Source organism: Manis pentadactyla, chromosome 8, assembly GCF_030020395.1.
Source record: "Manis pentadactyla isolate mManPen7 chromosome 8, mManPen7.hap1, whole genome shotgun sequence".
Taxonomy (NCBI): domain Eukaryota; kingdom Metazoa; phylum Chordata; class Mammalia; order Pholidota; family Manidae; genus Manis; species Manis pentadactyla.
The window spans coordinates 92942036-92966946 of record NC_080026.1 but is presented as its reverse complement, the minus strand read 5'-3'; the positions used below and the strand labels follow the sequence as shown (position 1 = coordinate 92966946).

Here is a 24911-nt window from a genome sequence, read left to right as displayed (position 1 = left end):
TTAAGTTAATGACAGGTTCTGGGGCTCGCGGACAGGGGTGCAGGGTTATTGGACGTCGCTGCTACGACTGCAGCGGATAGTGGGGTGTGTCCCCTATTCTGGAGGGGTGTTCAGCCCCTGCGGTGAGAGTCACATGAGGGAGGTGGGTCCGGGTCGCCCTGGTGCGGCGGGCAGGGGGCGCTGCGGTCGGCGCCCGTGTGCCGGGTGCCATGGCGACGGCGCCGCATGAGCCCCTTCCTCCCGCCCGCCTGCCCTGGAGGCGCTGGGCGGCGGGCAGCTGGCTACTGGCTGCAGAGCCCGGAGGGCGGGCGGTAGCGCTGAGCGGGAGCCTTCAGGCCCGGCGGGGAGCGAGACCCCGCGGAGGGCTCGCGCCTGCGAGTGCACGACCCCCGTCCGCCTCCCGGAGACCCGCGGAGCAGAGGCAGGGCCGCGGGCTGGGCAAACCCAGCGCCTGGAGACTGGCCCGCTGCCTCCCTCCACCAAGACTGTCCCAGAGCCGGCGGGAGTGGGCAGCATGGAGGGTGAGTGACCTGGGAGACCAGGGGTGTGGGTGAGGGTGGGTGGGGTACTGACTCAGGAGTTGTGAGCTAGTGGAGAGAAAAGCGGCTGGGGTGTCTGACCACCCAGGGCTGTCCAGAGTCAGACGCTGTGACAGCGTGTTTGTGTGTGCGACAGGCAGAGACAGAGAGAGACACACAGAGAGAGAGAAAGACCCAGAGTGGTCTGTGAGAGAGACAGAGCGAGCAAGCAGACGTGGTTCTTTTGTGTCCCTGTGTGCCTGGACAGATATAATTTGAAACCAAGTGAGGACAGCTTGGCTATTAGCTTTAATGAAATTGTCATTGGCTTTGCCTGCTAAAAGGGGCTGGAGAAGTGGGGGAGATGGAGTCCTAGACAAGATTTCCTCTGTGAGAGAGAGGGAACTACAGGCCTTAACTTCAGGACTTTCAGGGAGAGTGGCCCCAGGGGGTTTCAGACCCCCTCCCAGCCAGTGGGAGCAAGGAAAATCATATTTAGGCTGAGAACTGGAGGACTGAGGGCCAGCTCACCGGTTGGCTGGGATGGTACCTAAACCCCTTGGTGCTACTGGTTACCCATCTGTTGAATGGAGAAACTTTCATTTAGCTGGCTTCACAGGGTGGCTGTGAGTGTAAAATAAGGCAAGATGTGTTGAACAAATTCATACCAGTAAGAGAAGGCTGCTGCAGAAGGTAATAAAACCCTGAAATTCCAGGCAACTGGGAACACTGCTGGCAAGAAAGAAAAGGCGGCTTTATTGAACATCTTGTGTGGCTGCACTTGTGGCTTTCCAGCAAGCTAGGGTTTGAAAAGTGCACGCACAAAAGATGCAATGAGGAATGCATAACCCAGAATGAATCTGGAAGATTGGTGAGATCTATAAAAATAGTGTTAACACAGCACCAAAGCCTGAGTGAACAGAAGCCGGGGATAATTGGCACAGAGCAAAGAGCTTTCAAAGTCCAAGTAAGGATAACATAAAAGCATCTGCTTGGGGGCCTGGGGTGTATGGTGTGAATTTAATGCACAAGGAAGGGCAGTCAAAGCAGAGCACAGGCAATTTTACTTCAGATGGTGGAACAAAGAGCAGAAGGAGGAAAATGAAGCCCAAGAGAGGCGATAGGAAGAAGACAAATGACATCCCAGGGACCTGGAGGCATTTGTAGATGTAATCGTTGTCCTAGAGGAAATTACAGAGAATGAAGGAAATTACAAAACTGAAGATGGGCAAATGTCCTGATTTTTGAAAGGGAAAGAAAGATTAAAAAAAAAAGAACTTTAAACTGCCAAGATTAGTGAACACTTAGGAGACAATAAAGCAATCATATATCTCAGAAGTTCTTCAAAGAATACCATCCTGTACACTTGTGAAAATATGTGCGTGAGTATTTTCATCATAGCACAAAACTGGAAACCATCTAGATGTCCACCAATAAAGGAAATTAAATGAGGCACACCTGCAACAACATACTATGCAGGCATTAAGAACTGTGTTTAGGATTTTATTTACTGGCAGAAAAATAAATTCACTGTCTACTGTGAGTAATAAAAAGCAGGTTTTAGAACATATGCAGTGTGATCCCCTTTATGCAAAATTACATAGGCTTATTATTGGATTTGTATGGAAGATATATGCAAAGAGACGGTCACTAACGTATTTGGATTCTCCTGCTTCTGGGAGACAAGGATTTGGGTATAGGAAGTTTATTTGGGAGGTGATGTTTATTTATTTATTTGGGAGGAAGAGTTTACTTATCTGGAAGCGGAAGTCAAGAGAGTGAGATGGGAAAGGGAGAGAAGGCAAGAAATGGTCCATGAATGAGCTGGATGCAGCTGTGAGCACCAGGGGGTTTCTATTCCTCTGGGGTCCCTCTGAGGAAAATGCAGAAAATACGAGAGATTTGCCCCGCATGAGATTGGGGGCTGACTGTTGTTTGGCTGAGGGCTGCTGTACTCCCACACTCTGGGTTGCTCCTAATCATGGCTTCAGAGGAAGCAAAGCAAAGAGATCCCTGGGTGCACACTTGGTGGGGCACTGGCAATGTGCAAGGAACTGTCCATGCCAGCTGGAATCTGGGCTGAGGGAATGTGGCAGGAAAGAAGCACAAACGCATTGACGATGAGGGTTATCTCTGGGTCTGACATTTCAGTCATGTTTACTCTTCTTGCTGAAGAGACCCTGGATGTTCTGGTGGGAAAAGGGAAGAGGGAGATGATCCTGGAAACAGGGGCTCATGCTTGTTCTGTATGGCTCAGGGAGCAGAACTGGGACAGGGAGGGGCAAGGTAGTAAGACCATTCAACTCAACCTCAGGATGAACTTTCTATCATTCAAAGCTGGCCTAGAAGCTGTCTCCTCACTCATTCTCATTATTCAGTTTGATCAATGGGAACTGCCTGGGAGCAGAAGGGAGAATTCTTCCACAGATATGGCCTGGAGGGGTCTCTGAGGACCCAGAAGCCTTCTTCCAATACCTGTGGGCAGCCAAGCCTCCTGTCAGGCCCTCCCCTTGGGCCTTGGCCGGGATATGCTCTGTGGTAAATCAGCAGAGGACAGCAATCCAGGTCCACTTCCCACTCCCAATTCCAGCCTTTCGCCAATCTAGTGGCTTCCTTTGGCCCCTGACAGCCTCCACAGCTACCTGCCTGGCCTAGGAGCTCTGTGGCTGAGGCAGGCCCATCAGCTGGGAGGTTATATGCTTGCACTGCCTGGAGGTGGGCGTACTGTGGAGAAGCAGCCCATGCAGGGCAAGGAGGTCACTGGAGAGCAGCAAGCCAGCTGGTCTCCCTCCAGCACAGGACATAGAAGCATCTTAGAGGTCCAGGTGAGTTCTGCTTTTCCATGCCCCTGGAAATGCTCTCAGAGGCATTATGCCCTGTTCTTTTTTGCAAGGCACTCCATCCCTTTGGAGCTGCTCATCCAGTCTGGGAGGTGGGCAAGGAGACAGTATCACCCCCATGTAACAGATTATAAAGATTGACCTTAGGAGGTGCAGCCTGCCCAGGCTTGACGCTGCCTTGCAGGTCTGCTGGCTCTTTCTGCACAAACGATCCCGATTCTGGGGACACTTGGGCCTGCAGCCTCTGTGGAGTCCAGCTATCTAGCTTTGTCCTTCTAGTTTTGTCTGCGCTTTCCTGTCTCAGCTGCTCCTGAGAAGGCAGAGCCCAGATAGGTGCAAGTCAAGGATCTCACTGGGGCCATGGTCTTTCTGAAGGCAGTCTGTCCTGCTTCTGGCAGTGAGTTGAGGCAGTAATTTCTGCTCCAATCATTGTGTGGCCTGTTTTATTGCAAAGACTCCAGGTTATTAGAGCCAGCAGAAGCCTGGGTAAGCAGCTATTCAACACTGATTTTACATATGAGGAGACTGAGGCACAGAGTAGAACTGACAGCACAGCTAATTTCTACCAGATCTACTTAAGATGAAAATACAAAAAAATTAAGTTCGGTTTCTCCTTCTCAAAAACTTTTTGCTACTCTCTCATTAATAACTGAAATTGCGCCATTAGAGCTTTGCTTTTTCTGACTTAATGTGACTCCCTTTGAAATTCAGACACTCGAAAGGTGCACTGCACTTGAACCTGTTATGAGTCATTTTTCATCCATATGAACAGGTTTATAAGGCTCTTTCCTGAAAAAAGATCCTGCTAGGAATAGGGAGAGAGAGAACAGGAATAGTTCGAAACAGGGACTCTGAGACTCCAGGTGGTGATGCCTGGTTAGGAAGTATTGGGTGAGGAAGAATGGATCCCAAAGGAGTTAGGAGTTCGCTTCCACTATTTGTCAGTTGAGCCCTGGCTCTACCTCTGGCCACTGTGTGCCAACTTCCTCAGGAAAGGTTCTGTTCCCTAGTTCACATAGGAATACCAAGGAGTGGTGTGGGGGATTAGGCTCCCCATCATCAGTCCCCAAGCCTCCCCAAACTAAACACACCTCTCTGTAAAAACTGTGTGAAAGCAGCTTTAAGACAAGTTCTCAAGCTTCTCCTTCAAACTAAATTGCCCCTGCAAGTCCCTCTTATATGCAAGTTCTGGAGTGACCACCCCCGGGCTAACTCAACCTCTGTTTTCTGGCTTCTAGGTTTGTGTCCTTTACCATCTCCTTCAGCAGTCTCTGTGGAAGAGTGCATGGCCTGTTAGAGGCAGCATAGGGAGGGCAAATATTTGATCTGGGGAGCTGGAATCTTGGGGCTCTGTCCCTATCCACCCCTACCTGAACTCTGGACTCTGCAGACCCCCAGGAGGTCCAAGAATGATTGGCGTTAATCCCTTTGTATTGTTGCTGGGCAGCTGCAGCTGGGGAGGCCTCTCCCTGTGCACTGCGTGAAACCTCAATCTGAACAGGGAGGATTCTTGACCCTGATTGAAAAAGAATTCTTGGCCACGTTGGACAAGTGTAGGTAAGGAAGGAATTCATTAAAGAAAGAATAGAAGTGAATGTCAGCAGGCGTGCAGGCAGTAGAGAGCAATGAAGAACAGAGGGACGAAAGGGAAGCTCATTGAATTCCTGCTCGGCACAGGGCAAACTCCTAAAGCCAGGGTCACCTGGTCCATGGGAACCAAGCCCTTACCACCCCAGGGTTTGGGGGAGCTGCAGGGCGCTGGATGGAGTGAGATTATGTTCTGAACTTCCCAAAGGCAAAGAAAGGAGATTCTGGGGAGGCTACTAAAGAGCATGATCGTACAGCTGCAGTCTCGTCCAGGTCGCCCAGGCAAACCCAAATCAGAGATCTCAGTAGCCGTACAGTACTTGTCTGAAGTAGAACAGAGAGAATGAAGACTTGGGCTTAAGTCTAGAAAATAGAATGAAATAGCAAAGTAACAAAGAGGCTTATCAATGGAAGAGCACAGAGACAAAACACAATAAGTTGAGCGTGAGAAGTCTTTATTTAAGGGAAAATGTACACACTCAAAGGGGAGTGCGAGCAACCTCAGAGAGTAGGCACACTTAGGGGCTTAGGATTCTGTCTTTTAAGGCTTTCAAGAATGGCGCAAAGGGGGGGCATATTGTGGGCTTCACATGTGGTCTCATGAGGTCTATTTCCAGTGAGAGACATTACATCACCATCTATAGTCTGTCCTCTAGAATTCTGTAAGGTAAACTTAACAAAAAAATTTCTTGAACCTGTTCTTCCCCTCAAGCAGTATGGACATATCATTTAGGACTGCTTGCCCTATCTTAAGATGGGATAGGTTATTGGCTGATTACCATAATATACGTTAGGAATCTTACCTCCTAACTCCCTGGTTTTTAAAATGGAATATTAGCCTTAAGATGGAGTTCCTCCTGTTCTATTATACTATTTATATCTCAGCGTTTTTCATGATAGGCAGGAAAAATTAATCATAATATTTGTCTCATGTTTGCCCTACCTCATTACTAATCAAGACACTGGGCTATAAGCAACAGAAACTGTCTCTGGCTAACTTAACTGACAGTGGGAATTTATTGGAAGAGTATGGGTAGGTCGTCCAGTGGAAGGAAAAGCTGTGTTACTAGGACCCAGAGTCAAATCCAAGCAGAAAAAGTCTGACAGGCCATCTTTGGGCCAGGGGTGAGTGCAGACCCCTGATTGACAGTCCCTTGAAAGCTGCATGCAGGGAGGGCTTATCCCCAGGGGAAAAATCAGTGCTAGAAGGGGTATTGGATCCAAGATGGGCCACAACCCCAAATGCCCATCACTCCCCTGAAAGTGTGTGTAAAACTTTGAGTGCACTTTTTGAGAGAGGATCCAAAGCTTTCAAAGACTGTAAGTTCCATCCAGACAGGGACCATTTCTTGGTATATCAGGACAGAGCCCTAGGAAAGCATCTGTGAAATGAATTCAAAAATCAGAGTCTGTAGGACTTTGATGACCTCCAAAATGTTAAGCACCACTAAATTTGACTGTAATCACTCTGAGGGCAGAACTATATAATTCAGTGATTCTCAGATCCAGCTATATTTGGAAATCACCAGGGGAGCTTTTAAGAAAAATACCAGTGCCTGGACCCCGCCCCCAGGGATTCTGATCTGGGGGTGGGGGTGTCTGCATTGATAAAAGCCAGATGATTTTGATATGAGTCGGAGTTCCAAACCATGATATAGTCAGTTTTAAATCACATTTATCAGAGCTTTCTTTTGATTAGAAATGTCAAAATGCAAATTTGTGAAAAGGAAAATAAAAATCACTTGACACTCCCTGTTTTTGTTTTTTGAGTCATTCCTGCACACACACACATACACACACACACACACACACACACACACACACACACACCCTTTCGTATGGAATACAGCTTTTTAATGCATGTGCATACTATTTTGTATCCAATACAACCCACAGTCAGTATTTTCCCCATCATTAGCTCTTGTTCTGTTCCCTAGGGTAAATCCCTAGGAATGCAATGACTGAATGCTGGAGCTGATGTGCCCCAGTTTCAAAGGCTGAGCTGATCTGTGCACCCATTCCCCTCCACCCCCCAACTCCCCACCCCTGCATTACACAACCACACTCTGGCCCTCACTGAGCACTTTTCATCTCTGACAATCTGATTGATGAAAAGATTGCCCTGATATTCTTTTAAAAGTACATTTTTCTGATTACGAATGAACTTGAACATTTTGCGCTGTTCATTAGCCATTTGCGCTGCTGTGTGCCCCGTTCTTCAGCTGGCCCCCAGCGCCTCCCAGCCCAGGCAGTGTGAACTCAGGAGGCTCTCAGGAAGTGGGTGTTGAACCGTGACCAAGATCTCCCTCCAGTATGGGGCTGAGCTCCCACGTGGTCCCGGGGCAGACCAGCAGATGGCGACAACGATGACGTTATTAGAGGGAAGGCTGTGAACTACTCAGGGAAATACCCAGACTGATTTCTATGCTCAGGGCATTCATTTGGGCATTGTTTTCGCTCATACATATCTTTCAGGCTTTGCAGGGAGGGCCAGACCAAAAGTATTGGAAAAATATCCTCACATCCATTGTGTAGTTTAATACTGTCAACACTGCTGCTACTGACTTTGTGACAATTTTCTCTACCTCATCATCTTGATTGCCCTGTGCCCAGCATTGCTGCAAGTTCTTTGAACACATCATCTCACTGACTCCTCAACACAACTCTTTTCAATATATGTGAACTTAGCTCCCTTTTTACCAGTGAGGACTCTGGTTTCCAGAACCTTAGGTCAAAGCCAGGAATAGTGTGTTTCCATTTTAAAGATGAGAATGCTGAGTTCCCACAGAGGCGAGGAGGTGTTTTAGTCCATTTGGGCTGCTATACCCACACACCATAGACTGGGGGGCTTATAAACAGCAGGAATTTCTTACAGCCCTGGAGGCTGGGAAGTCCAAGATCAAGGCACAGATTTGGTGCTTGGTGAGAGCCCTCTTCCTGGTTCCTACTGCCATCATTTTGGTGTGTCCTCACATGGTGAAAGGGATGAGGGAGTCACGGGGGTCTCTTTTATAAAGGTACTGATTTCATTCATGAGATCTCGCCATTATGACTTAATTAAAGGTGCTACCTCCATATAACATTACACTGAGATTAAGCTTCAACATATAAACTTTGAGGGGACATAAACATTCAGTCGATTGCCTCAAGTCACCAGGAAGGAGGCAGGAAGGAGGGCTGGGACTTCCCAGTCTCTGTGTATCCACTGTCTCCAGGGTTTAGGGTCCAAGTCCTTTATTTTGTGGTTCTCAGACTGGACCATGCATTGGACTCACCTAGAAGACACATTAAAACAGAGATAGCTGGATTTCTGGTTTCCTGGGTCAGGGGTGAGGCCAGACAATTTGCAGTTATAACAAGTTCCAAGTGATGCTGGTGGTGACGGTCAGACAGCACACTGTGTGCCTCCCTCTTCCTTCTGGCCCTGGGCTTTAAGTGACCCAGGGCTCATTCTCTAGCGTATCAGAATGTCCTAGAGGCCACCATTACTATATCCTGAGACCTCCGGGAAGCAGTAGGGGGATGGCTTAATTGGGCTCAGTGGATAAAATGTTCACAGGCTGTAGTGTATCCACAAGACCATGAAGCAGATCCCAGAAAGGACAAGTCCAGGGTGTTAATGAGGTTTCCAGCTGCTGGCATGGAGTCCAGGTTGGGTGGGAGGCCTGCCTTCCTCCAACCTATCTCATCCCAGCCTAGGGAAGTTGCCAGGGATAGGAAGTTTTTCCTCCTCAAGAAAGGATCTTTCTGCAAGGCTTAAAACTGGGCTACATGTAAAGACTGATGCCCAGGCTCAGCCGAGGGTCTAGAGATGGGTAGGGTTGCTCCCAGCACTTCCCAGGGATAGACTTTGGAATAGGAGCTCACTAAGCAGGTCTCTGAGGCCAAGTGAAGGACAGTAGGGCAAAACAGGCTGGCATCTAAGCCAGGCAGGTCTTGGCAATTTTCTCTACCTGTCCAGATTTTTCTAAGTCTTGGAGACTGATTCAGAGTTGATTTTGGGAATTAACTGCCTGGCAAGGTCCCCAGCAGACTTTATGATGGGCATTCTTTCTGGAGGAACCTGTGAATAACAGCAATGCTGGCTTTGAGCAGGACATTCTGATACGCTAGAGAATGAGCCTTGGGTCACTTAAAGCCCAGGGCCAGAGGGAAGGTGTCAGGATCCACCTTTCCTTTCTTTTTCCCTTCATACAAATGTTTATTCATTCAACAACCATTTGTTGAACCATTTCCTATGGGCAGGCACTGATAAAATGCTGGGGATATGGCTGCCAAAGAGGCACTGCAGACTCTGGCTCTCTACTGGCTAACTTTCAAGGGTGGATAAAAACAATAAACCTGAAAAACAAATTATTGACAGATTGAAGAAAATAAAGAGGATGCCATGAGAAGTAATACTGGGCACCTTCTTTAAATAGAGGGATTAGGTCAGGCTTCTCTGAGAAAATGACATTTGATATGAGAGCTAAAGATGTGGAAGAGACAGAAATATAGAAAGGAATAAAGTCCTTGGGGTTGGAAAAAGCAAGAGTGTGTAGGAGCCATCACAGAGTGTAATGGGCAAAGGAGGGAGTACCGGGGGTGAGGCCAGGAAGACAACAGTGGGAATCAGACCATGGAGTGTTTTGGAGGCAATAGCAGAGTCTGGATTGTACAATGGAGGGATCAGGCTGACATTACCTGGGACCCTTGGGAAATCTCAGCATTAGAAGAAACCAGACATAATCTGATCAAGCCTCTAGATCTGTCAGTTACAGAAAGTATACGGGACAGAGAGCAGATCATGTAAAATGACATCACAATGGAGCAATCAGCAAAATCCACTCTGCAAAAAATTCTACAAACAAATGACCCAGGCATTTATATGACAAATAAGTTGAAGGGAGGGAGGGAGACAGAAGGAGAACTTAGAGTGCCTTAAGAGTCACACCAACCAAATGCAGTGTGGTGATGGTGGTAGATTTAATAATAATGGACCTTATTGCACCATATTCCCTGTGTCCACACCCCTTTTGTATTGATATTGGCACTCTTCCTATCTAGAGGTGGACACTCTTTCTCTTCTGGTTTGAATCAGGCTGACTTTGTGACTTGCTTTGGCTGACAGAATGTGACAGAAATGATGATGTGAAAATGCTGGAGCCTCCATCTTAAGAAGCCTGTAGCTTCTTCTCTTGCTCTTGGAACCCTGAGACTACCAAGCTGTGAAGATGCCAGTCTAGCCTCTTGGAAGATGAGAGGCCATGTGGACATCCCAACCTCTAGCCAGCACTAACCACCAGCCGTGTGAGGGAGGTTGGGCTTTCCAGCCTCAGCGAAGCCATCATATGACCACATGTGTATGAGTGATTCTGAGAGACCCACAGAAGGGCCACATTCTACATTTTGGGGTGGTTTGCCACATGATGGTAGATAACAGAAGCAGATCTTGTTTGGATCCTCATTCAAACAAACCATCTTTTAAATATATATATATATATAATGACCATCAGGGAATTTTGAATGCTGAATAATTGATAATAGTAAGATATTATTGTTAATTTTCTTAGATGTGATAATGTACTGTGGTTATTTTTTTTTTGTCCTGTTTTTTAGAGATTGCAACTCTGGGAAGAAGAAATCCCGGGGAAAAATACCTCTAAAACAGAAATCAGTCAAAGGGAGAAATAAAGTTTAAAATCCGTTCATTGCTTATAAACTGCAGTCTAGGGCCATCTCTTTCCTGCTCCAGCAGAAGCAAGCAAGACCTCCCCCTAACCTCTCAGGTTCAGATAAGCCCTAGGTGGCCCAGGTAATTACTCATTGACAGGAAGATGAACTAGGGCTCTCCACCCCTGAGGAACGCCTGTTGATATGCAGATGCACTAAAGCCAGGTGAGATATTCTGGAAATACTACAATTTTACCCACAGAGATACAAACTGAAATATTTATGGATAAAAGCGAGTGATGTGATGTTCACTTCAAAATAATCCAAAGAGAAGTAGGAGTGTAGGTGAAACAAGATTAGCCTTGAGTTGATAACTGTTAAAGGTGAAAAATGTATGTAGTGGTTCTGTGTACTCCTCTCTCTGGTAATGGTTCATTAAATTATTAACTCTTGTATGTGTTCACTGTAACATTCTCTCTTGTATATGTTTGATATTTTCCATATTAAAATAAAGATGTTTGGGTACAACTGGTGATGCCGGAGCACCTAAGCAGGGGGTATCCTCTCCTCCTCTCACTGTACACCTGAAGCTTCCAGCATCTCCATCTTCCCCAGTAGGCCCTCCACTAGGGGTCCTGCTTTACCTGCTGGTCCCGGAGGCCCTGATTGTGCCAGCTCATTGGCCCTTGATCCCCCCTGGGTTTCCCTAGGCTCCAGGCTATACGCCTCCAGTGAGCCTGCAGGCCAGTGGTGAGCTGTGGATATGAAGAAAGCTCCCCAAAGACTCTTCATCCCCTGAACAGACCACGTTCCATCCCAGAGGAGGGCAGGAGGAGAGTTTTCAAGACAACATCATGAGTCACCACATCTAATGACTTCCCAGAAGAGCTGTGGTTGGACACTGAGTGGCTCCCTCCAAGAGGCGGTTGGAGAAACACCGCGCAGCCTGGTACCTACAGAGCAGGGCCAACTCTGCTGCGTACTTCTGTGCTACCTGAGCAAGTCACGGGGCCCCTTGGATCCCAGTTCTCTCATTTCAAATGGGATTGATACCTAACCTGTTTACCTCATGGTTAGCTGGGAGGGTTAGATAAGATAGTAGATATGAAAACGCTTTGTTAAATGCTCTGCAAATGAAGCAGATACCAGGATGGGAGGAGGTGAAGGATGGATGGTGGCCTTGGCTTTGGACAGTCTTCTGATGAACTGTGCCTTTGATCCTTAGCTCTGGTTCAGAGTTCTCTTTCATTCTGCCTTTCTTTATTGCCTTCTTGCTTTTCTTAACAAAAGATCTATGGAAGAAATGAGGAGGGCCATCAAAGATTTTGATGGTATAGAAGCCAGAAGAAAAGAGGTGGTACACTCAGGAAGGGTTTGACTGAAGAGAGAATAATAGAGAGACTTCACAGGAAGTAGGGGAGGGTAAGAGAACCAGCAAGGGATGGGGAAGCCTGCAGGGCCTGGCAAGCACAGGAAGCTGTTGGTGCATGGTGAGGGAGTGGTGTTACTCTGGCCCCCCAAGAGCTAGAGTCATGGAAGAAGAGTCACTCAACAGGAGCTGTGCCCATAAGGACAGCCCCAAGGGCCCCAGGCAGGGGGGCAGCCAGGAGATGAACACCCTGACCTCTCTCCTCTCCAGTCCTTCACCTCCTTCATTGCCTCCCATGGGCTGAATCCAGTCAGAAACTGTGGGCAAGAGAACCTGACCGATGTTGTCCTTAGAGGTCAACCTCTGAGGCCGAGAACAGGGCTGAGAAGGGTGGAGCCTAGATGAGGTGGGGGGAGGGTATATGTGCAAATGGAAAATGGCTGACATTGGGAAATTAGTTGTAGACAAGATGAGGCAGGAGATGAGATCAGGGTTTGAGTGGCTGTGGGTTGAAAGTTTTGGATCAGTGTACCCAGTTGCAATTGGAGTTGAGCACATGATCTGGAAACTAAGGCATGGCCAGGGTTTGGAAAACAGGAGGGTCTCACCAGAGGTGAGATGTCAGTTATCTCTTCTTTGCCTAGGATCCTGACCCATATGCTCCTTTGCTCCTAGGGGAGCCCGCCCAGCCTCCCAACAGCAGCTGGCCCCCAAGCCCGAATGGGAGTACTGCCAAGGCCACTGTGGCTGCAAACCTCACCTTCTCCTCCTACTACCAGCACTCCTTGCCAGTGGCAACCATGTTCATTGTGGCCTACATGCTCATCTTCCTCCTCTGCATGGTGGGCAATGCCCTGGTCTGCTTTGTTGTGCTCAAGAACCGGCACATGCGCACCGTCACCAACATGTTTCTCCTCAACCTGGCTGTCAGTGACCTACTGGTGGGCATCTTCTGCATGCCCACCACCCTTGTGGACAACCTCATCACGGGTGAGTGTAGGCAATGGAGGCAGTGGGAGTTCCCTCCACCCCTGAAATCATTGCTGGCGTGGCCTCCTGGCTGAGATGCTATTGTCTCAAACTCCCACATGGTCTTGTATCTGAGGAATTAGACTAGCAATAATAGATACAATGAATTAATCATTTGCTTTGTTCGAGGCATTGTGTGACTTACTCTTCCTGCATTATCTTGACTAATCCTTACAACAATCTGATGAAGTATGTGTTAGTGTCATCCCCATTTTATGGATGAGGAAACTGATGCTCAGAGTGATTAAGGGATGGGTCTGTCGTTGCACAGCTATACGTTAGTCCCATATTCTCACACCCATATTTCTAACCACTGCACCATTCAGTCTTCCTCTCCTAGGTAGCTCTCATGGGCAGAATGAAAACCAGGGGAAAGAAGGGGTAGGGAGGCAGTTTTCCTCTGGATACGGACCAAAAAATCCACTTATTTGAACTGTTCTCCAACAAAAAAGAACTCTGTCCGACAGGTGGTTAGCTCCCTGTTACTGGGAGTGTCTAAGTAGGGAATAACCAGCTTTAGTAGGAATTTGGTGGAAGGGATTCAAGCAGAACCAGACCACCTGAACTCTAAATTCCTGCCTGTTCATCCTGCAGATATCAGAAGGATTCCACTTTCACCTACTCTTTCCCATGTGATTCGCCTTTCTTGTTTCAGAATAAGGCTCCGTAGACCCTGAGGCTGAATGGGGAAGGACCCGCTTCCAGAGCTGTGGAGACCCCTGGAGGTCTGAGCCTGAAGGCGTGAGCTCAGAGCTCACAGGAGATGGGGATCCAGAGCCTGGACAGCCCCACTGGGACTGACTTACCAGACTAGGGGCAGGGGAATCACAGCATTTGTTTCTATAGGTTTTAGGATCCAGGAAGTGGAACTGGGGCAGGTAGCTTGCCCCCCAGCTATACAGCTCTGCTGATGGGACCTTGACTCACTGCTGAATCCTAGGTTCTTTCAGGGCTGCTGAACATGAAGTGCTTATCTTTCCCCTTCCCAGCATACCTAGACACACACATATGCATACATGCACACATGTGCAGTGGTGCACACACATACAGGGACACACACATGGTATAGTGAGATCACTGGTTGTTTTCACATACCTAAATTAAAAAACTCATTTGAATAGATAACACATTCACATGGTTCAGTAGTTAAAAGCTACCAAAAGTTATCCAGTGAAAAATATCCCTTCACCTCTGTCCTCTGTCCTCCCAACTCTTCTCCTGGAAGGAAACCAAGGTTTCCAATTTCTTGTGTCTCTTTCCAAAAATATTTTACATAAGTACAAGCAAATTAAGGAAATGCAAACTTTCCAAACAGTGCGTTCTGCACCGTTACTTTTTTTTCTGCTTAAAAATAAAGCTTGTATGTTGTAAATAGGATTCACTAAATTTTACATGGAGTATATTGATAAACAAAAGATATTTTTAAAATTCCTTTTACAACTGCTTAGAATTCCATCGTGTAGATGTACTATAATTTATTTAACCAGTCTCTTTTTGATGGGTGTTTAGGTTGTCTCTATTGGAATCTTCTGCAATTAAATAAAACTTCATACAGCTTTTCTTTGTTCTTACTACTTTCTTTTGGAACACAGGTGCAGAGGGTTGAACTACATCCACTATTCATGGCACTATGTAACTTTACTCTGTAGTGAAGCCCCTCATTTATTTTATATTTATTCGTTCCCTTCTATACTCCTACCCGACTCCAAAGCCCTTTCCCTACCCATAGGCAAACATTCCATTACATGTGTCTTTTTGTTTGTGTGCATTTTACAAAGTGTGCATTGTGAATGTGTGCGTGTTTTACATTTAAGTATTTTTGTTAAGTTACAACTTAACATACTTTTGCCCTACCCTTTTTTATGTACAGCTCCACAAGTTTTGACCAACATGTAATGTCATATAGCTACCACCTCAGTCAAGATATAGAAAAACTTCGTCATCCCCAAACCTCCCCCTCGTTCCTTTGCAGTTAGTCCCATCCTCCACCCCCTTACACCGTTGATGTGTAGGGACAGAAAACATTTCGCCTTTGCAAGAATGTTGTATTAATGGAATCACACAGTATGTAGCATTTTGAATCTGGAGGGGTTTTGTTTTGTTTTGATTGAAGTGACAGTCAAAGTTGAGAACATCTAGGACAGATCATTCCTGACTCCCAGATTGGGAGAGGTGTAATATTCAGCAATTCCTCTCCCAGGCCTCATATCCCAAAAATATTCCCTGCAGTGCCTAAGGATAAGATATTCCCCCACAGTCCCTTAGGGTGTTCACTGATATGTTTTTTGTAGTGATGGAGAGTTAGAGTCAGAGCCTTATAATAAGATATTCTCAGAGAAGCGTCACTCCCCTGTCATCACTACTACCTCATCCCTCCTTTGTTTCCACCTCATTCTACAGCCTCCCTGTATAGGTAGCCAATCTCATTATTTTTTTAAGTACCTTCCTGTATTTCCTTTGTGCAGATGAGCAGATAAGTGGATGTTTTCCTATATCCCCTTCTTTTTTACATGAAGGGTAATATATTATAGCACTCTTTGCACTGCTTTTTGAGCTTATAATGCATCCTGGGAATCACTTCAGATCGGTTCATAGTGGTGTTCCTTATTCTTTCTTTACAGCTGTATAGCACCCCATTGTGTAGCTATAGTTTATTCTACCATTCCTTTATATGGGAATTTAGATTGTTTTTAGAATTTAATTTTAAATCTAATTTGTTTTAGAAATTAGATTCCTTTATATGGGAATTTAGACATTTTGCAGTTGTAACAATGCTACAATGAATAACCTTGTGCGTATGTATTTTGTATCATGGAGGTGTATATTCCAAGTAGATTACCAGAGCAATGTGGCCAGATCAAAAGGTAAGTGCACAATTTAGGCGTTGCCTAGTTCCCCTCCAGAGGGGGGGTGTCAGTTTGCATTCCCACCAGCAATGTCTGAGAGCTCCTATATCTCCAGTCTTGCTGTAGGCGTTTGCATTTTTCTAATTGTGACTGAGGCGTGAACACTTTTTCATATGTTTCAGGTGGATTTTTAAACCTTTTCAGTGCATTGCTTATATTTTTTTCACATTTCTCTATAAGACTTTTGGTCCCTTGTTCCTCAATTCTTAAGGGTTCTTTATATATTAAGAGTAATAATACTTTGTGGTATATGTTGCAAACATTTTCTCCAAGTTTGTCAATTGTCTTTTGACTTTGTCTATATAAATTTCTGCTATGCCATTAAACCATTGTTATATAGTCAAATTTTTCAGTCTTTTCTCACCTCTGGATTTTGAAACATAAGTAGAAAGCCTTTACTTACACATAGATTAAAGAAGAATTCACCCAGTTTTTTTGTTTTTGTTTTTTCTAGTACTTGTACAGTCTTTCACATTTATATCCCTAATCCACTTGTAGCTTATTCCTGTGTATGGTATGAGATATAGATGCTAATTTTATCTTTTTCCAAATGGCGACCCAGTTGGCCCAGCACTATTTACTAAAATGTCAGTCGTTGCCACAGCCATTTCAGATTCCATCTCTAGCATGTACTAAATTTCTACTGTACTTGAATCTATTTCTGGTCTTTCTATTCTATTCTACTGTTCTGCTTGTTTGTTCCTGAACCAGTGCCACAGTGTTTTAATTATAGATGTCTTATAATGTGTTGCAATGTCTGGTAGGAGCTGGTCCCCTTTTTTTGTGTGCCAGGGTAGTTTTTCTGTGCCAGGGTTTTCCTGGTTTTCCTTGTGGATATATTGTTAATTTAAGAGAATGATTTTGTGTTATAGATCTCATCCTATTGCTCATCCTATTGCTCACTTTTTTCACTAAGCCTTCTATCCACATGCCATTTCTACATCTCACCTGTTGCTCCTAACTGCTGCTGGGTACTCCATGGTGCACATCTACCACATTTTACCCTCTGGCCTCCCAGGGATGGACACCCAGGTGGCCTCTAGCCAGTGGTGTGCTAGGGCCAGCTTGTCTGTGCTCTGTGACACCATGTTGGTAGTTCAAACTTTGCCATGTAGAGAGATTTATACTTAAGGACTTGGCAAATGGTACAAACCAGAGCTTTTTTTTTAGAGCCTGTTTGCCAGCACACCATTGCCTCTATCTCTCCATCACTACAAAAAACATTTTAGTAAACATCTGAGGGACTGCAGGGGAATGCCTTTGTGATATGAGCTTGGGAGAGGAATTGCTGAATATTATACCTCCCTCAACCTGGGAGTCAGGAGTGATCTGTTCTAGATGTTCTCATCTTTGGCTGCCACTCAGATCCCCTGGGTAGGAGAAATATGATGTCTGGGTCCCATGTGCAGAAAATCGGATTGCAGTCAGTCTGGCATGAGCTTGCACACTGGTTCTTTACAAAGCTCTCAGGTGATTCTCGTGAGCAAACAGGATTGAAAACCACTGATATAGAACCAGGGTAATGGGAGTGGAAAGCCAGGCAGGGCTGGATGGATCTAAAGCTCATGGAGATAAATCACTGGTGCATATAAGGATTGTCTCTCTAATAGTCAGAACTGTCTACAGTGGTATGAGCTGGTCAGTTTCTCATTCCTGGAAGTGTGTAAGCAGAGGCGGGCTGACTACCTTATGGCACATGCAGGAAAGATCCAAGCCATAGAGGGGACTAACTCAGATGGCCCAAGCTCTCTGGTTCTTTGTGGTTGAACATCTCTCACTCTGTGGTGGCCTCTGTCATTGCAGGGTGGCCCTTTGACAACATCACATGTAAGACGAGCGGCTTGGTGCAGGGCATGTCTGTATCAGCTTCCGTTTTTACACTGGTGGCCATTGCTGTGGAAAGGTGAGTGGATTCCAGGTTGGGTTATCCTGGACTGACTGGGGCCTGGCACTAGGAAGAGCCCCTGTCTCCACTGTTGGCCTGGTTGGAAGGCTGGGGCTGCTGTGCAGTTGGTGAGGCTGAATCCTGAGCCATAAAGGAAGGACTGTGGGACTGGCGATCCTTTAGACTTGGAGGACCTGCAGAGGACACCACCACCTCCCTCTGGGAGGTCTGGAGGCAGCTCTCACGGAGGTTTAATCTCCCAAGGAGACTCCTGGGTCTTATGAGGAGCTAGAGGGCATTCCTTGTTTCATGGGCAGCAGAAATCCTGCCATCCATGAGTCTGAGCCAGGGGAGCCAACTTGAGGGTGGGCCTCGGGACGGCTGGGGAGGAAGGGTTTCTCTGCTCCCTCACTCTGCCTCCACCACCTCCTTGCTGGTCTCTGGCAGTCCAGGCCCTACTGGCACTCCACCCCATCTCTCGCTACTTCTAATCTTCAGCCTCAGATTCCATCAAATTCTCTGATACACTTGGGACTGCTAATGGAATGTAGTTGGGGGCCAGGGAGGCTTTGGAAACGATAAAACTGGCCCAGCTGCAGTGGGGGTTCCTCCTGCCGCTCCCCCTCCATCGGCCCTTTCACTAAGGGTTCACCATGGAGGCCTCTCCCCAGGCACGGAGGCAGGCTGGTAAGCTGGAGGTGGTTTAGTCATTGTCTTCAATCTTCAAACCAAGCACCCTCTACTCCCTGTATGACCTTGCATAAGTCACTGAACTGCTCTAAGCCTCTTAACTACTCTAAGCCTCAGTTTTATCAACTGTAACATGGCAAATACCCTACCATTTACAGGAGGGTGTCAAGGAGGTTAAAGTGAGCTTCTGCTTGTAAAAGCTGATGTGCATTACCTGGCCGAGTCCAAATGTCAGCTGTGAACATTATTTTATTTCTTCTGTACACCCACACCCTCTTCTTTGACCTCTTCCAAACCTGGGCAGTTCTTAGCTCCACCCTTTCTAGAATCTAACACCCTCATTCTCTCTCCACCTCTGCCCTCATTATCCCCAGTTTTTTTGTGACCCAGTGAAGTAGGCAGCTGGAGGGACAGAACTGGGTTTGTGTCTCTGCAAGGCCATTAACTAGCTGGGTGAATGGGGGAAGTCCCTCTCCTTCACTGATCTTCATTTTGTTATCATTGTTAATGATACATGAGTGTGGAACCTCTCCCAGCAGTGTTTGCAATATTCTTCAAGTTCCTGCCTCCTTCAGGAAGCCTTCCTGGTCTGCCCCAGGATTCTCTTCCATCCATTAGCTGCTGTTGCACTTACAGCCAGTACTATGCTTTAAGAAGTATTTGTTTCCTGGCAATTTCTTAAGTATGTGATGTTATGAAATCCTTAGACCAAAGTCATATAGGTTGAGGCCACAAGGCTTGAGACAGGCTGTGGGAGAGGTAGAAGGTGCTGTCAGGCAGGGAAAAGAGTGAGTAGGTGGGAGAGCAGGACATAGTTTGGTGAAGTGGAAAGAGTTCTTGACTGGGAGTCAGCTCTAAGCCTGTGTTCTAGTAGAGATTCAGCCCCTAAATGTGATATTTCTGGACTAATTAGACTAGCATCTGTGGCCAGGAGAACTGGGCACAGGTATTTAAATTTTTAAATGCTTCAGAAGATTCTGATGAATACCAAGTCTTTACAGCTGATGGTTTATATGGCAGAGAGAAGTAAGGCTGGTCCCTTTGACATGCTAGCTGTGTGACCTTGAGCCAATTATTAACAGCTCTGACCCTCAGTTTCTGCACCTGTAATAAGAGTGTAGTAATAATCACTGCTGAGATGTTCTACTGAGGAAATGGTACAGACCTGTGGTAATACCAGACACACTTCCAGGGACGCTGGGTAAAAATGAGAGACAGCCTGTCAAGTAGATGCCACACCTGAACTCCCAAGATTTTCCAGAGAGATCTATAAGCAGCTAAAAATTATTTTCTTTGATATACCTAATCAGCCTACTCAAGGACAGAGTGTGCAGACTGATCACTATGCTGGCTGCCAGGGAATGAGTTTACTTCCCAAAGTGCACAAACAGTATTCATTGTTCCCACGCTGCCTGCAGGTCCCTCCTCCCCTCGCTCCCCTCAAAAACCCTGTTTTTGCCTTTGTTCCTTGGCTACCCCTTGAGGGGCTGACTCCCTCACGGAAGGAGAAGCCAGTTTGCTTGCAAACTAACCTAATTAATGCTTGTCCTTTGGCGGTGCCTAAGGTGTCCACACCCCACCAGCCCTCAACCAGGATTAGCTCTCCTCTGAGAGAACTGGGTTCTCCTTCCTCCCTCACCACAGGTTCCGCTGCATCGTGCACCCTTTCCGCGAGAAGCTGACCCTGCGGAAGGCGCTGGTCACCATCGCGGTCATCTGGGCCCTGGCCCTGCTCATCATGTGCCCCTCGGCCATCACGCTGACCGTCACGCGCCAGGAGCACCACTTCATGGTGGACGCCCGCAACCGCTCCTACCCACTCTACTCGTGCTGGGAGGCCTGGCCCGAGAAGGGCATGCGCAAGGTCTACACCACCGTGCTCTTCGCGCACATCTACGTGGTGCCGCTCACGCTCATCGTGGGCATGTACGCCCGCATCGCCCACAAGCTCTTCAAGGTCTCAGGCCCGGCGCGGGCTGGCGAGGAGGCGGCGGTGGAGGGCGGGCGCGGGGCCCGGCGCAAGGCCAGGGCTGTCCACATGCTGGCCATGGTGGCGCTGTTCTTCTCGCTGTCCTGGCTGCCGCTCTGGGCACTGCTGCTGCTCATCGACTACGGCCAGCTGAGCGAGCCGCAGCTGCACCAGGTCACGGTCTACGCCTTCCCCTTCGCCCACTGGCTGGCCTTCTTCAACAGCAGTGCCAACCCCATCATCTACGGCTACTTCAATGAGAACTTCCGCCGCGGCTTCCAGGCCGCCTTCCGCGCCCAGCTCTGCCCACCGCAGTGGGGAAGCCACAAGGAGCCCTACTCACAGCGGCCTGGCCAGCTCCTGTGCACGCGGGTCTTCGTGGAGGTGCAGCCCAGCGACTTGGGCCTGCCCTCCGAGTCGGGGCCGAGCAGTGGAGCCCCTAGGCCTGCTCGCCTCTCCCTGCGCAATGGCCGGGTGGCCCACCATGGCTTGGCCCAGGAGGATCCCGGCTGCTCCCATCTGCCCCTCACCATACCAGCCTGGGATATCTGAATGGAACAGGGTGGGCAGGCCCTTGAACCTGAGGGCCCGGCCTGGACATGTGATACCTGGCCATGACAGCAGCCTGGTGTGGCATTATCAGAGGGTGCCATGTGCCTCCCTCTCAAATATACGGCTGTGGGGCCGTGGCTCCTGGTATCTTTGCTGTTGTTACCTTCCTTCTCCCAGGAAAGGAGCTAACTTTCCCTGAAAGCCTTCTTTGAGGTAGACTCCATGAACATCTTCTCACTGAATTTTCACGACACTCTGGGAAAGGTATTCTTATCCCTGTCTACAGATGTGAAACAGGCCCAGAGAGGAGGTGTGTCTAGCCCAGTCTCTCAGCTGGAAGTCTCACAGGAGCCTGACTCCAGTGCCTGAACTGAGTTCACCATCTCCAGCTGTCTCCAGAAGGGGCCATTAAGGGGGAGCACAGTGAAATATGTGTTAGCCGCAGACACTAGAGCAGAATCCTTGCTTCTTGTATTCATGTGTTAAAAGTATTTAACACCGGAGACTTAGGAGTATGAGAGCAAGCAGTTACTTTATTAGAGATGTGAGGAAATAGAAACACCCTGATAGCCAAGGTGGGCTGACTCTCTTTTGAGAAGTCTGGGAAGAATCAGGGTAGCTCCTATTATGGGGAGCAAAAATGTTCATTCAATAGTTATTAGGTCATCTAGCATGAGTAGGGTTGGTTTCAATTAGCACATGTGCAATTGGACTACATACATACATGTATGTTGCAATGGTCATCTCATGTAGTATTAGCATATAAAATCTCCACCCAGGGATGGGAAATTTAGTATTATAATGAGCAAAAGGCAGCAGAACACCAAATTTCCCTTATGCACATGTCTCAAGTTGTTTTTCTCAGTCCATTGATTATCTGACCAAGTGGTCTCTAAACCTAGGACACAGTGGCTATGAAACTTGTTAAAACACCAGGTAGATATGAAACACAAGATGTACTGGAGCCTTACAGAGCCAGTGGTCCAAGTCACAGACATTTTGTCAGGACTTAGTTATGTGGGGTTGGACTGGTCTCTCCATTTTTTTACTTATCTCATAAATTCTAATTAAGCAGCTGGGAAGAAGCAAAATGCAGATCTGGCCTGTCCATTTGATGCTTTGTGTCCGTGCCCTGGAGTCCTTCTTGTGTTACTGAAGCCTCTCCCATTTCCCCTCTCCTGAGAGGACATGGTGTGCTGCCAGCTCTGGGTGGGTTTGTCTTGTTTGGATATCCAGGGCCATTCTCTTCTGCAATGGGACATCCAGTACGGCAGCTGTGGGAGGGGTGCTGGGAGCCTGGGTCAGCTGCAGGCATTCTGGGTCTTGCCCTCGGGGGCTGAGCCCAGAGAAGGGAGAAGGGAGCTCTGTCTTCCCTTCTCCCCTCACAGAGCCCAGCACCGGCACCCATGCCCAAGCAGGAACTGACAATTCTGCAGACAGCTGCAAGGCCATGTGGAGGCATTGGTTTATTTACTCATGGACAGAAGGAAAGGAAAGCCAGTACCCACTTCAGCCTTTGGAAACACATCTCCCCACTGGAGCTGCAAGTACAAAGCCTTCTCCAAGGCTTCTTCTCCCTGTTCCCTCACAGGGAGGGGGTGGCATAGGCCAACCACAGCTGGGGTGCCCTTGGGGCCTCCTGGAGGACTAACACTAAACTCCTGGGCACAGGTAACTCATGTACCTAAAGAGGGGTGGGGACCAGGAGGCCCCTTGTTTTCTCTGGCTCTCACCCAACACACCTGCATCACCTTGAGGAAACAAAAAGCTTCTCTCCAGGGCGGGAGGGAATGGTGATGCCTGCACAGACCCTGTGATCTGCAGTGAAGTGTTTTGCATCTGCAGTGATGTTTCCCCCTAATCTCTATAGAAAACATAATGCTGCTAGAATTTTAGTGAATAGAAAAGAAACATTTCCAGGGGTCAGGGCAGAGAATGTAACTCTGAGGCTCCATTGTTTCCTTAATCCACTAACAATGACTTAACCCTATTTACTCTTCTCTAAATCTTGGCTGTAGGGGCAGAAGAAAATTTCTAAGCAGTTGTATAGTATGTTCTCCAAGCATGTCCTCAGTTTCCCTTGGTCCATATAAATGGGGTTGAAGGAGATGTTGCCACTTCAGAAAGTAACTGATACTCAAAGGGGCCAGGTTACAGGCCACAGAGTGGCAGGGTTTGGATTAGAATTTGTCTTCAGATCATTTCTTCCCATGGGGCAATCTGTCTTTCAAGTAAGATAGATTTAGTATAATGGGAGGAGAGCTGGAAATTCCCAGAGGCTTTCTGCCTCAGTAAACCAGAACACTAATGGAATCAGAATCCAGAAATCAGAGTCTGTTGTGTTTACTCTTACAATATCCTGCCTGAGTTGTTCTGTGTACAACATCCTTAACCCATGTGTTGAGTAAGCTGCCAAGACCCGTCATGACCACACCAATCCAGATGTCTGGGGGGAATGGATAAGGGTCTCAGGAGAGGGTATGCCATCTTGCTCTTCATTAGCTAGTGCATGGATGGGCCCCATTGCTAGTGCTGTGTTAGTGTTACGTGTCACATAGGCTGGAGACTTCCCAGCTGTTTATTGTGAAGAACTCTTGCCTCCAGGATGTACAAATTGGCGGGAGAAAGGGCCATCTCAAATGCAAATGCTTGTCCCTGTGGCTGCGTGGGATCTGTCTGGAGACACTGTCTGGCTCTCCTCTGGGGAACCTTTCTCCATTCGCATGGCCTCCCCAACCACAAATTTGCAGCATTTACAGTGGTGGGAGACCAGGGCGCTCACCTAAGCCAACCCTTCCACCAAGGCACCTTTGTTTTATTTCTCCCAAAAGATGCCATGCTTTGAAATATTGGACCTCCCAAAAAAACTACACTAAGTTATAATTCATATATTTTGCCGCTATTTTTTTATTTATTTAAAAAAACAATCAAAGGCTATGCCTGCTCATTTAGAGATTTTTCTCTGAATAGTAACAGGCGTGACTTGATGATTTCACAATGGAGTGGGTACCAGCGGAATGTTTATTTTGTATGTATTTGGTAAAATACACACAACATAACATTTACCATTGTTACAATTTTTAAGTGTACAGTTCAGTGGCATTAAGTGGATTCACATTGTTGTGTAACTAACCCCACTGTTGATTTCCAGAAATGTTTTAACATCCCAAAAGTGCAACTCTATCCATAAACAATGACTCCCTATTCTTCCCAGCCCTGTTAACCACCATTCTACTTTCTGGCTCAATGAATTTAACTACTCTGAGTACCTCATACAAGTGGAATCATACAGTATTTGTCCTGTCGTGATTGGCTAATTTCATTTAGTATAATGTCTTCAAGATCCGTGGTGTAATAGATGTCTGAATTCCTTTCCTTTTTAAGACTGGATAATATTCTATTACATGCCATATTTTGTTTATCCATTCATCTGTTGGTGGACATTTCGGTTGCTTCTTGTTTTGACTGTTGTGAAACGTGTGGAGTTTTAAGATATTGAAAGTAGTTCCTGAAAATAGTGCTTGTGTGAGCCTTGAGGACAGAGACCTTAGGTTGGAAACCCAGGATCTCTCCCAACTTAGCATATGGAAAACAAAGCAGAGACTCGAGGAAAGCCGCAATTCATCCCACTCCTCTTTGCCCACCAACCGCTCAGAGCTTCTTTTTCTGGGCTTTACTTCTTGACTTGAGTGGCTAGAAAATTGTATGTTTCCTCTATGGGATGGTATTTTATGAAGCTATTTTTATAATTATAGCTTTATTATCCTCACCGGAGAGCTGTGTCCTGACACCAGGGCTCTGTCAGAAGCCTTGTCCAGCTTCTCCAGGGCAAGGGATAGTAAGCAATGCAGCCTCCTCCTGAAGTACCACCCTGTCTGCGGGCTGCTTGGGTCTCCTAAGGTGACTTCCCTTTC

At 47.1% G+C, this 24911-nt stretch overlaps 1 protein-coding gene across 1 annotated transcript; it reads left to right on the top strand.

Annotated features, from left to right (window-relative positions):
* Positions 1–209: 209 nt before the first annotated feature.
* On the top strand, positions 210–21559 carry NPFFR1 (neuropeptide FF receptor 1). Its single transcript, XM_036928590.2, has 4 exons — positions 210–521; positions 12611–12956; positions 17705–17804; positions 20121–21559. Exons 1-4 carry the CDS (start codon positions 210–212, stop codon positions 20995–20997), a joined length of 1635 nt encoding a protein of 544 aa, XP_036784485.2. The 3' UTR covers positions 20998–21559.
* Positions 21560–24911: the final 3352 nt, after the last annotated feature.

Bases quoted from the DNA above. Each gene is read 5' to 3' on its own strand.
- NPFFR1 (XM_036928590.2), top strand. From the start codon at position 210: ATGGCGACGGCGCCGCATGAGCCCCTTCCTCCCGCCCGCCTGCCCTGG. The intron at 522-12,610 runs GTGAGTGACCTG...TTCTTTGCCTAG, and splicing joins GGGAGTGGGCAGCATGGAGG to GATCCTGACCCATATGCTCC. The intron at 17,805-20,120 runs GTGAGTGGATTC...CCCTCACCACAG, and splicing joins GTGGCCATTGCTGTGGAAAG to GTTCCGCTGCATCGTGCACC.